Source organism: Alosa alosa, chromosome 18 (assembly GCF_017589495.1).
Source record: "Alosa alosa isolate M-15738 ecotype Scorff River chromosome 18, AALO_Geno_1.1, whole genome shotgun sequence".
In the NCBI taxonomy this organism is placed as follows: domain Eukaryota; kingdom Metazoa; phylum Chordata; class Actinopteri; order Clupeiformes; family Clupeidae; genus Alosa; species Alosa alosa.
In genome coordinates, this window is record NC_063206.1 from 23,951,073 (window position 1) to 23,968,685 (window position 17,613).

Genomic DNA, 17,613 nt, shown 5'->3' on the forward strand with positions numbered 1-17,613 from the left:
CACATATTTGATATTTATTGAGCATTGCAGTTAAGAGGTTAGCACAAAATGTTGATAGGAATGTCTTGGAGACATTTCATACCAAAAGCAATTTTCAAGTAATGTCACATGGAGCGGCATACAATTCGGAGCATTAAATTGCCATCAGTTATCCATTCAACACCTTGTACGGCTGGAGAGTCTGAAGAGGGATGCAACACACAGGAACTATAGCAGTCCTTCCTCAACTGTGTCAAAGTGAACTACCCTGGGAGGAAGGACAGCAATGATCGAGCCTTGCCCCTATTTGAGCCTTGCCCCTATTCACAAATCACCTTCCCTGATTAAACCGAATAAGCGGCACTAATAAATACACTGTAGCTTTTTTCCATTTCCTATCTTCACTACAAAATACACACCTCTGTGGAAGCAAGTACAAATATATATATAATGAGCAACTAACAGTCTTGATCAAATAGTCTATATATTTGGAAAGGTCGCCGCCTAAGTTGTTTACAGTACCACCACGCGATACTCTCCATACCCTTGCACACCTTACAGTACTTATTAATAGGAGTCGTGCATGAGAACCAGAGCAGTGCTCTCTAATAGCTTTAGATAGGTCAAAAAGTGCATATTCTTTCCAATGCATCTACTGTTTTTTCCCTACGTTTATTCCTCATGTGGCTAACTCGGTCACTAGCATTTCAAACGTGACTGAGGAGAGCAACAACTATGAGTGCAAATCCGTGTCAGTGTGCCTGAAGAGGTGTGTTCAGGTATGTCTATAATGAAATATATTTCTTATGTCTTGCTAATGCCATGAATGTCTTAACTAAATCTCAACTTACTGGTGAAAGTCTTCATCAAAATGTCCTTTCGGTGCATCTTATGTCATAAAAACACTCAAAACAAAAAATCAATTTCTCACACTGTTCATGTGACATTTCCGATTCCTTAAAATGTGGCACATATTGCGCATATTCTGGACAACTTTGCTTTGCACTCTCTCAAAACTGTCAAAAAAGTAAAATATCAAGAAATAGTAGTAAAACAAACAAACACACAAACAAAAACAACAAAAACAAAACAGAAAAACAATCAAGAAATGAGATAAAAGTCGATGTTCACCCTGTTTCCATCCACCCCAGCTTATATATACAACGACAAGAATGGTGCATGTTGCAACTGGAAGATTTGAAATGGAAGCCGTGACACGCTGAGGGCAGGTAAGACATCAGGCTGTGGAGACGAGAGCCATTCAGGACAGCTGGAGGCTGGAAGCTGGCGGTCGCGCCAGAGAAATGCCAGTGTGTGTGTGTGTGTGTGTGTGTGTGTGTGTGTGTGTGTGTGTGTGTGTGTGTGTGTGTGTGTGCCACGGCTCATATCTGTCCACACCCGTCTGTCTGCCTGCCTGTCCGTCAGACAGAGTGCTCGGCAGCCACAGCTTATTAGTACTACTGGCCCGGGCAAGTTAAGGGACAAGCCCAGTAGCATATCGCTAAGGAAGCACTATTGTTTTGGGTCTGTGTTTTGTGTGTGTGTGTGTGTGTGTGAGTGTGAGTGTGTGTGTGTCTGTGCATATGTGCACGTGTGTGTGAGTGAGAGAGAGAAATGTGTGGGTGGTCTTGGTTGTTTTTATGGACTTATATCTGACTCTCTTGAGCAGCTCCCTCTGGGCCTAGTCTGTGTGTGTGTGTGTGTGTGTTAGTCACTTGTGCTGCCGAGGCGACACACTCCACCCTCGATGGCCAAAGACTGTCCGGCGACTGCTCCAGGGGGCAACCTAGAGATGTGAGTCTGAGAGAAAGACAGAGAGAGGGTGATATAGGGAGAGAGAAAGACAAAGAGAGAGACAGAGAGAGAGAGAGGTTGAAGGAAACAAACAGAACAATGGAAGCGTTTAGTGTGAGGAGCTGGTCATGGGTAAACCAAGGGTGAAGTAGAGGAGCAGATGGGAGAGGAGAAGAGAGGAGAGGAGATGAGCAAAGAAAAGAGGAGCAGTGAGGAGAGAAGAAAAGAGGAACAGAGTGGAGAGGATAAGAGAGGAGATGAGCAAAGAGGAGCAGAGAGGAAAGGAGATGAGCAAAGAGGATTGAGGAGGAGAGGAGAGGAGAGGAGAGGAGAGGAGAGGAGAGGAAAGGAGATGAGCAAAGAGGAGCAGAGAGGAAAGGAGATGAGCAAAGAGGAGCAGAGAGGAAAGGAGATGAGCAAAGAGGATTGAGGAGGAGAGGAGAGGAGAGGAGAGGAGATGAGCAGAGGATTGAGGAAGAGGAGAGGAGAGGAGAGGAGAGGAGAGGAGAGGAGAGAGGGCAAACCCAGGGGGCTGCCAGGCTGGGACAGAGGCTTCCTCGCTGGGATCAAAGGCACCCGGTCTCTACCCCCTGTAAACAGACATGGATCTCTCCGCCCCATCCATCCTCATTCACACAGACTCCCATGTGCTGGGGGGGAGAGCACCATCAACGAGAGAACAAGAGGCTGAGACAGAGAGAGAGAAGAAGAGAGGGAGCAACTACAGTAGATGGCAGTAATATGGGTAATCTCAGGTCTTAAACTCCAGCTCTGGGCTTGCAAAGGGGGCAGCTGTCACTGCCATGTAAACTCTGGCCAGCCTAGAGGACCCTGGAAACACATGGCAACACTCAATGGGGAAATTACCCAACCCCCCACCCCCACCCCACCCCCTCCACAATCCGACCCCCAGGCTCCCTCCGCAGTCCTAGAGTAAGTACGCAGGGGCTTTAGCTGGGCCCATTTAGCCCAGGCCCTGAGAACGCCAGCAGGCTCCCATGCAAATCTGCTGGAGAAATCAGCAGTGGAAGGAGATGACGTGTTAAACGCTGGGCCTGTTTGATGAGGTGAATCACTCAAACACACACGGCAGGGTTAGCAAAACAACTGGGGAAGAGAGATGATTTAACCGCAGATTGGTGTAGCGTTACAAAACTCTTCCCCCTCTCCCCCTTCCTCCCCTCCTGGTCCTCCGCTCCTCTCCCGACACCCATCTGAACCCGCCTGCTCGGATCACTTTCCAACCGGGAGGAAGAAAGGTGACACTTGGGTGAAAGTTTGTGCACAAACGTGCAAAGGCAAAAAGACAAAAACTGCATTGCTATAATCAAAGTCCCTCTGAAGACAATGCGCAAGTGTACCAGAACAATACATCCAACGCTGCGCTCTGAAACCATTTCCCCAGATGTTTCTCTTGAGAGCGCATCTGATACATCGGTCAGTAAACATGGTTCTGACTGCTGGTTGAACTACCGGCTCTGTTGTTCTTCCAGAGCCCGCAAACACCCAGCCTCGTTTTCACTGGACACTTTTGATGTGGAAACAAACTAAATGACAGGAGACACATCTCCGACTGGCGAGACTGCGTATGGCAAGCCAAGCACCACCTCTGTAACATCTCTGAGCTAATCCAAATGTCCGACGGCCCAACAACAAAGAGTCCCGGAGACCACGCGTCAATAAAGAGACAAGTCATAATTCACTTCTGTGTTTCTGCCCAACACTTTCAATAGCCAGTAAAAATAGCCAAACAAAAAGAGAGAGAGAGGGGAAAAAATCAGCAAAGCAAATTGTTTGCTTTCAAGCCTCACCAAAAATATTTATTTTTTTACGATGTCCTTGTTCCACCCGTTGCCTCCCCCAAGGAGACGACACTTCTGCGTCAGTGGAGTGTGTTAAAGAGCCGAGAAGTGACGGCTCTCCGCCATCGCAGGGCGTATGCACGGGCGGATCCGGGCCCACACAGGCCCATGCTCTCACAATGCTGTGCTTCTCACGCCCAGAGTTGTCTCTTTGTCATCGCAGTCACACACATCACACCAAGGCCGACAGAACGTGTGGGTCGGACTGGGTTGGGGAGAGGGGGAGAGGGAGAGAGGGAGAGGGAGGGAGGGAGAGAGAGAGAGAGAGAGAGAGAGAGAGTGGCAGTAATATGGGTAATCTCAGGTCTTAAACTCCAGCTCTGGGCTTGCAAAGGGGCAACTGTCACTGCCATGTAAACTCTGGCCAGCCTAGAGGGACCCTGGAAACACATGGCAACACTCAGTGGAAATTACCCAACCCCACCCCCACCCCACCCCTCCAATAACCGGGCCCCCCAGGCTCCTCCAAGAGTCCTAGAGGTGTGCACGGGGCTTTAGCTGGGCCCATTTAGCCCAGCCCCTGAGAACATGTGCAGGCTCAATGCAAATCTGCTGGAGAAATCAGCAGTGGAAGGAGATGGCGTTTAACGCTGGGCCTGTTTGATGGGGTGAATCACTCAAACACACACGGCAGGGTTAGCAAAACAACTGGGGAAGAGAGATGATTTAACCGCAGGATTGGTGTGGCGTTACAAAACTCTTCCCCTCCCCCCTTCCTCCCCTCCTGGTCCTCCGCTCCTCTCCGACACCCATCTGAACCCGCCTGCTTTCGATCACTTTCCAAACCGGGAGGAAGAAGGTGACAAAGGTGAAAGTTTGTGCACAAGCGTGCAAAGGCAAAAAGACAAAACTGCATTGTTATAATCAAAGTCCCTCTGAAGACAATGCCAAGTGTACCAGAACAATACATCCAACGCCGGCTCTGAAACCCATTTCCCAGATGTTTCTCTTGAGAGCGATCTGATACATCGTCAGTAAACATGGTTCCTGACTGCTGGTTGAACTACCGGGCTCTGTTGTTCTTCCAGAGCCCGCAAACACCCAGCCTGTTTTTTCACTGGACACTTTTTGATGTGGGAAACAAACTAAATGACAGGAGACACATCTCCCGACTGGCATGAACTTCGTGGCAAGCCAAGCACCACCTCTGTAACATCTCTGAGCTAATCCAAATGTCCGGCGGCCCAACAACAAAGGTCCCGAGACCACGGCGTCAATAAAGAGACAAGTCATAATTCACTTCTGTGTTCTGCCCAACACCTTCAATAATAGCCAGTAAAAATAGGCTAGCCAAACAAAAAGAGAGAGAGGGGAAAAATCCCAGTAAAACAAATTGTTTGCTTTCAAGCCTCACCAAAAATATTTATTTTTCACGATGTCCTTTGTTCCACCGTTGCCTCCCAAGGAGACGACACTTCTGCGCCAGTGGAGTGTGTTAAAGAGCCGAAAGTGACGGCTCTCCGCCATCGCAGGGATGTATGCATCGGAGCGGATCCGGGCCCACACAGGCCCATGCTCTCACAATGCTGTGCTTCACGCCTAGAGTTGTCTCTTTGTCGCCGCAGTCACACAATATCACACAAGGCCGACAGAACGGTGGGTCGGACTGGGTTGGGGAGAGGGGGAGAGGGGAGAGGGAGAGGAGGGAGGGGAGAGAGAGAGAGAGAGAGAGAGATCACACCAAGGCCTACAGAATGTGGGCGGCCTTGGGTTATTACAGCAGAGAGATTTACTAGAAAGTGAGAGGGGGGGGGGGGGGGGGGAGATGAAGAATTACAGGGGAAGTGGAAAGATTGCAATATTTGTATCTTTTCCACCTCACACCAGCAGGTTTGTCAAACCAGAGAAGCTTATTACGCAACCAGATCGCAAAAGATCAGGTTGAGGTCAACGTTCAATGTAAATCAACCATTGGCTCACTTCACTCCAGCTCTAATGGACCAAAGCACTTCCTTACTGAGCAGAGGAGGAGCAGATGCTTTTAACCCCCGAGAGGAGATACACAGGCAGGGGTGGGAGCCCTTGATCTGGCCACAATTTGTCCTGAACCAATATATGACCATTGAGTTTGCCTTCATCACCCCGTTAGAGCAGTGGTGGTCGCACCTATACAATAGCCACAAGCACCGCTGTGTTACTAATTGTGTTTAACAGCAGCTCAGCTTCAGGAAAGGAACAACCTTTCAAACTGACTCTCTCTGATCCAGTCAACGAGATGCTGTGATGGTGTGAGTGTGTGTGTGTGTGTGCTGGGCAAATAATCAAACAATTAGGTCCAATACAGAGAAACTAAACACATCTGGCTGCCACTTTGGAAGGGCAGGAACGAAGGAGCGAGACTTGGCCAAACCGACAGAATAAGATCTAATGGAAAAAGGTGTCGATTTAAATTACAAGCTGACTAAAAACGTGTCTGAATTTGCCAACTTTAAGAGGCCACCCAATCAGCAGCTCTGGAAAGAACATCCCATTACGATGTACATCATTTATTTTCCGCTAATGTGATCTCCAAAACTCAAATAAATAGAGAGGCACTCAATGTCAATGAGGCCTGTGGGGAATTCCAACATCATGGATTAATGACTGAGGTCTGACTAAGATAACTCAGAGTAAGTGGTAATACTCCTAATAGAAGAGCCCTACTGCTTTGTTTTGCAGGCAGAATGAACTCCTGGAGCACTTATATTAGGAGGTTTACCACTTAGCCACCAACATGAGTGTGCCGACACTTGCCACGCACATCAGTGGGAAAATGTGTATATTTGATTTTACTGAGCCACACCGACAAAATTAGAACTGAATGCATTAATTGGCATGGAAGTGTGCAGAGTCTTGACGCTGGTTTCATGGCTTGTATAGAAAACAATGTAATGTAATGTCATCATAATCCAAAAATGGAGTGTAATGCATGCGTTGAAAGAGACAATGAGAGTTTCTGTTTAAGGGTGGATGCTTTCTCTCATGAGTGTTATCTAATGCCTAATGCCAACCTGACCATCCGTCATAGTACACTCATAGTTTAGTAGACTAGAATCATTCCAGCATAGGACTAACTACTAACTACTGTACTGTGAATGTGACATCAGAGTGGTCTTTAGGTTTGGACAGAGCCATGCGTACTACTGTGTGGTATGCTGATAATGATGTTGATTATTTGTGAACGTTGAGGAATGTATGGGCGCCTGGCGGAGGTGCCTCCTGTGCTGTTCCAGAGGGGAGAGGAACTGGGCTGAGGAACACCAGCCCACACCAGCCGGCCAGCCTGGAATGGGAGGAATGTCAGAGGAATGAGAGAGAGCTGGATGAACACTCTACCCCTCTCTCTCTCTCTCTCTCACACACACTCTCTCTCTCACACACACACACTCTCTCTCACACACACGCACACTCTCTCTCACACACACACACACACTCTCTCTCTCACACACACTCTCTCTCTCACACACTCACTCACACACACTCTCACACACACACTCTCTCTCACTTTCTCTCTATCTCAGGGGTTTGTTGTGTGTGGGTGGGGATGGAGTGATGGAGGGATGGGAATGCAGGCCACATCCAACCAGAACTGTGAGTGGTGGTGGTGGTGAATGTGTAATCCTAACTCTCTGTAACTCACTGTCCACAGACCAGGGATAGGAGCGGGTTGTGGACAGTGACAGAGTTAGGATTACACATCCACCAAACTACTGAAAAACACGCCCCAAGACACCCCTTCTCTCTCTTCTTTTTGGACAGACTGTTTCTATTTTGCTCGAGACAATGTTTCAGCACCACGGTCTTTGTAGGATCATTTCTCCTAAAAAAAACAGCCTAACCCCTAGTTGAAAAAGAAATAACATGAATCTGCCTGAGGAGACTACTACCAAGGCTGTTGTACAGACACACTGCTCTCCTCTCGAACACATTGACTCTAAAGTTGTCAACAATGGTGCAGACAGTATCCCAACGCCAGCTATTACAACATAGCTGGCTAAGATAGAACAGGGATATAAACACATCGCGATAGAGACAAACAGAAAGGGAAAAACTGAATGATTGTGTGTGTAAAGAAAGGAGTCAAGTCCATGAGATGTTAGCAAAATCTAATCTCCCTTAATTGGGTTTGAAGGAGTTCAAAGTCCTGCCACACTGTCAGAGCCTCTTATTTTCTCTCGCTATGTTTTCATTTCCTTCCACGCGCGTTTGATGTTACTTTTTTCTCCCCTCCTCCAAGTCGCGAAGGGTCAGGCCATTGTTTTCTTCCTACGGCTAATTTGGGTGTCGCATTACCAGTCCGTGGCTCTTTTGGACAGACTGTTTTCTATTTGCGCTCAGACAATGTTTCAGCACCTCGGGTCTTTAGATCATTTCTCCCTAAAAAAAAAACAGCCTAACCCCTAGTTGAAAAAGAAATAACATGAATCTGCCTGAGGAGACTACTACCAAGGCTGTTGTACAGACACACTGCTCTCCTCTCGAACACATTGACTCTAAAGTTGTCAACAATGGTGCAGACAGTATCACAACGCCAGCTATTACAACATAGCTGGCTGGAAGATAGAACAGGGATATAAACACATGCGATAGAGACAAACAGAAAGGGAAAAACTGAATGATTGTGTGTGTAAAGAAAGGAGTCAAGTCCATGAGATGTTAGCAAAATCTAATCTCCCTTAATTCGGGTTTGAAGGAGTTCAAAGTCCTGCCACACTGTCAGAGCCTCTTATTTTCTCTCGCTATGCTTTTCATTTCCTTCCACGCTACGCGTTTGATGTTGCTTTTTTTTCTCCCCTCCTCAGGAGTGCGAAGGGTCAGGCCATTGTTTTTCTTCACACGGCTAATTTGGGCATCGCATTACCAGTCCGTGGCGTGTGATTTGTTTCTCTTGTCACTTTGCTTGCCGCAGAAAAATAACGGCACATTTGGGAGTATTTGATGCTATTTTCGGCGCGGCTATAAGTCACTCAGCACCCTGCCGGGGTGAGGAGCAGAGGTGAAGAGGGGGGACGCCAAGAGGGAACGTCCCGGGGGGCGGCTGATTAGAGAGTGCAAGCAATCACTGACAGCGGCGTGAAGATGAGGGTGCACCTTGGCCACGAACACACACACACACACAAACAGTATGCATACAAACTACACACACACACACACACACACAAACAGTATGCATACAAACTACACACACACACACACACACAGTATGTATACAAACTATACACACACACAAACAGTATGCATACAAACTACACACACACACACACACACACAGTATGTATACAAACTATACACACACACACACACACACACAAACAAGCACACACACACACACACACAAACAGTGTGTATAAAGTATACACACAAACACACACACACAAACAGTATGGGCTGGGATAAACGATTATTTTTTATACGATTAATCTAGCGATTATTTTTTCGATGCATCGATTAATCTAACGATTCATTTTTTCAGTCCGATTCGATTTCGATTCGATTATCCCCCCATTAATTCACTAATAGCAACTTATACATGTTTATTTACACATTTGAATGAAAAAAAACATGAATTCTTTAACATTGCAATATATGTCTAATTGAGTGCCTGTCATTTTAAGATGTTCGTGTGGGAATCCTTGCAATTTACATTAACACAGTTAAAAGGCTGCTGATGTGTGGATGCAATTCATAACGTAGTTAGTTCAAATAACGGTTCGTACTTCTCCTTTGGACAAGCACTTTTGCTTCCCGGTGTCCTGGCTAATTTCCCAACCTGGCTCATTCAATCTGCCCCCCTAATCATCCTCCACTGTAATTGGCTCATTCACTCCCTCACTCTCCACCTCAAGCTGGTGTGTGGTGAGCGTTCTGGCGCATAATGGCTGCCGTGCATCACCCAGGTGGGTGCTACACATTGGTGGTGGTTACTAGTGAGGTCCCCCCATCCATGTGATGCGCTTTGAGTATCGAGAATAGCGCTATATAAATGTAATGTGTTGTTGTTGTTGTTTTGAGTCTTGGAAAACACTTTTCCATTTACATCGGGATTTTGCAAACATTCAGAGTCAATAAAATGAGCCCTGCATGAGTAACGAATAAGCAGCTGCAAGTAGCCTAAGCATGCTAAACTTGAAACCCAAACAGTATTCTAACGTTAGCTTTGAGATACTGCTTGATTGCATACTGTAACTTAACTTAGTTTAGTCTCCTCAATGTACTATGTTGTGATAAGACCTTAGCAGAGTTTACTTTAACTTTAATTCAGCAGTTTTAATGCTGCAAATTTGCGCAGCATGGTCACGATGCTAAGCGGATTTAATAGCAATTTAGTCCACTGTGTTCTATGCAGTGCTTCTGTGTGGCAACAACAATCCTTCAACAATCGTGAATATTTTGTTAAATGCACATGCAGAGGAGGAGCAGTGGGCTCTGCGATTCTGAGAGAGCGGGAGGGCGAGGAAAGGCTGTGTGAGTAAAAAGTGCAGCTCAATGAAATTATTTTATCTTATCTTTAATTTAAATAGTAGGCCTACAACATAGAACATCAATTTGTGGTGGCCGGTTTTGATTTTGTGGTGCCCAGCCACAGATTAGTCAACGTATGGAAAACACTGAAGGTGTAAAATTAAAAATATTTAGCAGCACATGTTATGCTTGACGAATCGACACTCATATTTTGCGTCGACGCGTTGTCCCAGCCCTAACACACACACACACACAGTATGCATACAAACTACACACACACACACACAATCACAAACAGTATGCATACAAACTATACACACACACACACACACACAGACAGACAGTATGTATACAAACTATACACACACACACACACACAGTATGCATACAAACAGACAATATTCATATAAACACACACACAAAGGCACACACGCACACAGAGTTGGAAAAGTGGCGAAGAGCTCACCTTGGCTTTGGTATCCTGTGCCGACATGTAGCCGACACACATGCTCTCTGTAGTATGACTCCACAAGAACTCCACTGTAGAGGCAAACACAAACACATGGCATGGGTTACACGGTTACACACACACACACACACACACACAGAGTGAAAGAGGGAGCGTGAGAAAGAGGCGGAATGAAAGAAACTGAGAGGAAGAACCAAAGACAGACTACAAAGCTTGTCCACTCCTATTCTGCCTCACATCAGACATTGTGAATCATTACTCTTTAAAGAGGTCGCGTTCATATGGCAGAACTTTTCTAGGGGGGGGGAGTAAGTCAATGTGTGTAAACAAGAGAGCGATCCAGACTCGCCTCAAATTAACCAACAAAGCATTCAGGTGTCCAAGTGTTCCAAGTGTTTCCATTCATGGGGGAGATAGGTGTTGCCCAATCCAAACAAAGAGCCCATTGTCAGCTCCAACGCTGCACTTTAACGTCCGTTTAGGTTCGTCATTCATCACAGAGAGGGGGAAACGCGTGCCATGTTTACGCTGGAGGTACCAACACCACTTGGAGATGTTTACAGATATGGCCTGATCTCCTCTGTGGTCGAGAGTGGTGATTATTGGTAGTGGTGGTGGTGGTGGTGGTGGGGTGATTTGCGTGCACATGATGGTGCGGATTTAGGGAAATGCGTTGTGCTTTATGACGTTAGCAGATAATGCTGTCAAGGTCTGTCAGTCAGGAAGGCAGAGGAGCAGAGTGGAGAGGCAGAGCACACACACACACAGCTATCAGTTTCCACAGGTAGTGTTATCCTGCTACTGGGTCGTTCTCAAGCAAGAGTATCCCCCAATAGTGTGTGTATGTGTATATGTGTGTGTGTGTGTGTGTTTTACAATGGCTTTGACCTCAGGACTTTGGCTGTATGAAACAGAAAAAAGTCAAAATCATTTCAGTTGGGTTTAGGTTTGTGTTTCGACCTCTGTGGTGCATAAGTACAAGCGTGCAAGGGGAAAACTAGCCAAAGCATCCATCACAAGACCAGGAGGAGGAGGAGGAAGAGGAGGAGGAAGGAGGAGGGTGGCGGGGGACATTTAAAATCCACAAAAAAGAAGCAGTTAAGGTCAGGTCTGCTGGATCACAGAAACCAGAGTGAGAGTCAGTCAGAGAGAGAGAGAGAGAGAGAGAGAGAGAGAGTGAGTTCTAGTGAGGTTCTGCTCCTCTTCTATCAAGTATGCTGTGCTAACCTTCGAGACCACTGGCCAAGCATCTAGACATGCTTATCTAATGTCATGCTCGTAATGAATTGGTGAGTAACCACCAGTATGTCTGCCGGTATTTGGTCTCAGCTTGCATGCGAGGCAGTGGATGATTGTGGTGTTTGTCCTCACAAACATTCATTAAAATCTTAACATTTTGAACTGATGCCTGGCCATCAGAAAACACAGTGATGACCTGTGGTCGGGACTTCCACATGTGACTTACTGAAGCTGACCAAGTTCAAAGAGAGCTCAAGCTCAACTCAAGGACCAGATAGGAGACCCGGGTGATGCGTAGCAGGGAAACACTACCTGTATGTGGAAACTGAGAGCAGTGTGTGTGTGTGTGTGTGTGCGTAGAGACAGATATGGGGAGGTGAATGAGAGAGGCTGTTGCAGTTCTGATGCGTTTCTCTCACCCAGCAGAGCTTGGATGTCCGACGAAGTCTCGGCACACCGGCAGCATCGCAGCACGATGACGCCACCCAACACACAGTCCTCACTGGCCAGGAAGGGTGAACCTGTGACACACACACACACACACACACACATAGAGAGAGAGACAAAAGACAGAGAAACACACACACAAAGACAAAATTAAATACATTTTCGAGTTTCAACACTAACTGACCAGTGCATTGTAATCCCTATCTTGAAGTCCTTAGCAGTTCACACAGCTGCAGGAGGTCAACTAGCCCTGGGGGAAGGCAGAAAAGATGCTTCAGAGGCCTTGTCTTTCTCTACCCAGCCGTGCTGTGAGTAATTTATTGGCTATTTAATGTTCTACAAGGGAAACATACATTTTCCCCTTACCTTTCCAGGCCAAGCTAAACAACTGCAAACAATTATTCTTTCCAAGCGCTTTGTTTTATTAACCAGACCAGAAAATTCACAGTGATTCTGAAAGTCTGGTTTTTGAGCGCAATCGGGTTAAATAACAAGGTCCACTACGTGCTATATCCACAGTCCTCAACCACATGGTGACTTGATGGCAGGATCGCTGCGCGCTTCACGTAGGAGGACATAAAACCTGACCTCAGCAGGTGAGATGAAAGGGTTCTGAATCCGCTCTGACTAGCCCCATCAGTGCTTCATAGCTGATCGCAGAGAATGAGCACGAGGATTAATGATCTAGAACCCTACCCCAACACACACACACACCCCAGCGGGCAAACCTGTGACCAGGAGTATGTGTATGGGAAAGTAGGCTCATTTGTCCACAGCCCACATAAGTCAGTATGGTGGTGTGCCTCTCCATAGCCAACCTGTTTGAAAATTAAATGGATTGTGCAGTCCTGTGCTGGCAGGCTGGACATGCACAGTGTGCAAGTACGTTCTGGGTTTCGGGGCACACAAAACACAGCGATCCCCTTTCCCGGGCCCACTTCAAAACGCTCAATTAAAACAGGCCCGAGTTCAAGCCTGGCCGGCCTTCACACAAAAGGCTGGAATTCACACTAGGCCCTTTAACAGGGCCTTAAATCACCCCTCTGTCTAATATTCCATAACAGATTGCACATCTTATCCCCCTGCCTCTGACTGCCAGAGCTCCAGGTACCTTTCCCCTGTCGGCCTGTTTACCCTCCACTCACGACACAGACGCAGATGAAAGGAGAGGCTCGGAAAGCCGAGATGACGGCCGGATTTAAAAAAATTAACAGCAACAAAAAAAGAAAAAAAATCTAGCGTTTCACACAGAGGTCATGTATGGCCAACGGACCACGCGGACCGGTTCGTCAGCGTGGCACATCGTAATCATACTCGCTGCTAGCCGCGGCGCGTTGGGGGTGGGGGGGCATGAGGTTTTCCCGGGGCTTTGGTTCGTGTTAAGCCCTGCCACAACACAACAATGCTGCAATTAGGCCTGAAATTACGACGAAAAGAAAGCAAGCACGCTTCTTCGTTTGCTTGCCCCCGAGGGTCACAGATGTCCGTGTGGACGCAGGGCTGAGAAGGGAGGCCAAAACCGCCACACATTCCCACACTGTGCCGGAGGATCTAAGTTTTTCTCTCTCTCTCTTTCTCTCTCCTTCCTTCCTTACTCAATATGCACACCCAGTGGTCACTCGCTTTCATGGACCTCAGAACCGAGCTGAAACTTGCCAGTCTTCCGTCGCGAAAAGAAAGAAAATTTACACCGACCACTTCTGAAAATGATAGAGGGGTGGCAAAAAAAGCGAGGGAGAGACAGAAAAGTAAATAACATCTTCAAATGAAATGTCAACAGAATATTTACTGCCGCTTGAAAATAACTGTGTCTATAAAATATGAGTCCAGCGAATATTTGCGGAGCCCCTTCAAGTCAGCGTAATTGATCCATAAATCAAAGCGTTTTGTGTTGCTTTTCTTCTGTGCATTATTCCCAGCGGAGTGAGCTGTTAATTGGACTCTCTCTTTGTTTGGTTGTTTTGCTATGGTTTCGGATCGCCACTTATCCCTACGCATCACCATCCCTTAGCGCCTCACTGGCACAATAAACAAATGCCAGGACAGTGGTGTGGCATGTGTATATCTAAGTGTGTGTGTGTGTGTGTGTGTGTGTGTGTGTGTGTGTGTAAAGTCCATTTGAAGACAATGGTGTGTGAGTCACGGATGAGCAGAGGGTGATGTGAGGAGGTTTGTGTGTTTCTGTGTATGTGTATTTGTATTTACTGTATGTGTGTGTATTTTATGTGTGTGTGTGTGTGTGTGTGTATGGTGAGTCAGGATGGAAAATTATGCACAAGGGTTTTTTTTAGCTCGTGCCCAACACTAGCACTCTCACTAGCATCTGAACACATCAACAGAGTGACCAACTATCGCTATGCAAACCACTGAGTGACTCGCCACCTGGGCATGCTGGACATGTGCTTTTCATTGTTCTACACAGCAGATGGTGGGGCCAGAGGAACACACAGCCATGAGCAACACACAGGAAATCCCGAAACACACACACACACACACACACACGCACAACACAAAACAGACACACACAGACAGACACACACACACACACACACCAGACACACACACACCAGACACACACACACTGGTGTTTCTGTGGAAGCTGCACAGAGAGCTGAACTGCTGCTGATGGAGTTCAGAGACTCTAAATCTGATCTGGGGGACATTCACAGCACACAGTTAGAGAGTGACGACACTTAGGACAGAAAGCAGCGCACAGGGGCTGATTAGTGATGACACGACAACAGCAACAAAGACAATTCTGCTACCAATACAGAAGCCAAAACACACATGCGTGTCTGTCTGCACTCACTCACTCACTCTCTCTCTCTCTCTCTCTCACACACACACACACGATCAGTCACACAGACTCATACAGATCACTGCACATAAGATGACACACACAGCAAGTATACCATGATGCTCCAGACATTAGGAAGTTATAAAGTATAAGCAATAGGAAGCGCAGATGGCCTATTGCGCGTAGTAAAAGCAGCTCAGATCCTGTGACATTGCATGAATGTAATGCCAGTAAACATGAACACAGAGTTCGTTGTGATGAAAATGGCTGAAGTTATCACACATTGCTGAAGCCGTTATAAATAATGATCTATGTCCAAATCTTACATGGCCTGGGCTGCATTTGAATACACAGACACAGGGCAAGAAAGCTTTAAGCCTTGTGTGTGGTTAATGGCAGCAGTCCACATGCTGTGTCTAAATTGATGAGTGATGAGTTTGATGAGTAAAGAGTTGATGAGTTGATAAGTAAGATGAGTTTGATGAGTTAATGAGTTGATAAGTGATGAGTTTGATGAGTTGATAAGTAAGATGAGTTTAATGAGTTAATGAGTTGATAAGTGATGAGTTTGATGAGTTGATAAGTTTGATTAGTTAATGAGTTGATAAGTCATTAGTTTGATGAGTTCATGAGTTTGATTGTGTAGGAGGTGCAGTGGTCAGTAGTACTCACGGATGAACTAGTTTTGTATAGCCTCCAGCAGGGCCTGGTGAGTATGACTAAGTGTGTAGTGGTGTGTGTGGTGGTGTGTGTGTAGTGGTGTGTAGTAGTGCTGTGTATAGTAGTGGTCAGTAGTACTCACTGATGAACTTGTTCTGCATAGCCTCCAGAAGGGCCTGGTGAGCGTCCTCCGACTGCAGGGCCGACGAGCACTCCCTGGCCAGCATGGTGCGCATCAGGTGCTCCCCACAGCCTGCCCCACACAGGACACACACACACATTTAGTTTAAGTTATTCATTTAGAACTTATTCTTTACATATACAAATCTCACAAAAAATAGTATTTATAGCAGTTTTGGTAATTGCACTGTTAGACACTGTAAGTATAATATATACCGGTATCCAATAACACATGGCCATAAATGATCAAACCTGTCCCTAACCTCTAAAAAAAAACATCTTACAAAGAGGCTCCTTAACAAGAGTACAGAGTACTGTGTTCTGCCCAGCCTACACGAGAGCATGCTGCATGTCAAAAAGCATACTGCCTATTACAGGCGTGTGCTCAAGGAGTGTGGGTAGTCACTGTAGGCTCCCCCAAACAAACACGTGTTCAAAAGTGTGTGTGTGTGTGTATGTGTGTGTATGTATGTGTATGTGTATGTGTATGTGTGTGTATCAAAAGCTGTATGTAACACAAGCATGCCCTATATTAGACACTATAACACCACCCAGTCATCACATAACACAAGCTGACATCAGCTCTTGGTCTTGTAAAGCAGTACCAAAAAAAAAAAAAAAAAACACACACACTAAATACAGTTTTGCCATCGCTAAAGCAAACAAGCTAAGCGTGAACATATGGACCCTTAAGGGGGCATATTTGAGGAATTTCTGCTCAGGGCTTCAGAGCGCTGATCAGCGGCCCTAATACGTCTTGAACAATTCCAAATGCCCAACGCTGGAGGGAAATCTGATCACCCCCCCCCCTCCCCACTCGTTTTTAATTTCTCAGACTGCATGGAATTGAGTGAGACCTTGCGAAAGTCCACTTAGTCTGAGCCCCATAATAGAGAGCAGGTTGGGTCACCAAGGATATGCTAGGCCCACTTTGCAGGACCGGCAGATGTAAATACCTCTGCCCATCTGTCTAGCCCCTAACACGAGCATTAGACCGCCCACAACGCTTGCTTCAGTCATGGGCCTGTCATGTGTAGGTACTGTATCTGTTTTCTTTGGCTAGGTTGATTTTCCACCTGTCCCCCTACTATACTGAGAAAGTTCAAGATTGAAATAAATAACAAGAGATTCATAAAATGACTAAGCATAAGTAAATATAATAATGAACTGAGTTTTGATCAACACACCACTGACCACAAATGCTGCCAACAGGGCCTCTCTTCCATCTGCATACTCAAAGCCCCTTCTGTTGCCTCACCCGCCACCCCCCTCACCTGCTACTGCTGGACCAGAGCATATCCAAACACATTCTCCTCTAATGTTCCCCCTGCTCCATCAATATTGTATGTCACCAACTCACACCTATCACCTACATCACATTCAAAATAACTGTGATGCCAAATTTCCCCTGTGGACAATAAAGACTATCTATCAATCTATCTAAACAGCAGGCAGTGTGTATTACACCCTCATAGTGCTTCCAAAATTCCATACCTACTTTAAAAGGTCTACTTTAAACACTTGTATAATTCAAATGAAGGTGGCTCAAGTTCAAATATCAAACTGCTGCTGCAAGTGAAAACAAAATGTTTCATCTGTGGTTGATTGGAACCATCTGGTAAGTCAAAAAGTTCAGAGTTCTCACACCACAGAGTAATATTCTGACAAAGAGAAGGAACCAATTCAGCTTAATGTTTATGATGAGGTTCTGACAGCATATCAAAAGGGATGAACATTTAGACCAG

At 46.2% G+C, this 17,613-nt stretch overlaps 1 protein-coding gene across 1 annotated transcript in view; it reads right to left on the minus strand.

The window, feature by feature from the left end:
• The window catches only part of tasp1 (taspase, threonine aspartase, 1), a 36,408-nt gene continuing 18,795 nt past the window's right edge, over positions 1-17,613 (minus strand). The window contains exons 11-14 of the mRNA XM_048270165.1: positions 15,831-15,941; positions 12,204-12,305; positions 10,543-10,616; positions 1-1,779 (exon numbers count right to left, since the gene is read on the minus strand). Of these exons, the coding sequence (XP_048126122.1) occupies positions 1,687-1,779; positions 10,543-10,616; positions 12,204-12,305; positions 15,831-15,941 (380 nt within the window). The 3' untranslated portion in view covers positions 1-1,686. The remainder of the gene's footprint in view (positions 1,780-10,542; positions 10,617-12,203; positions 12,306-15,830; positions 15,942-17,613) is intronic.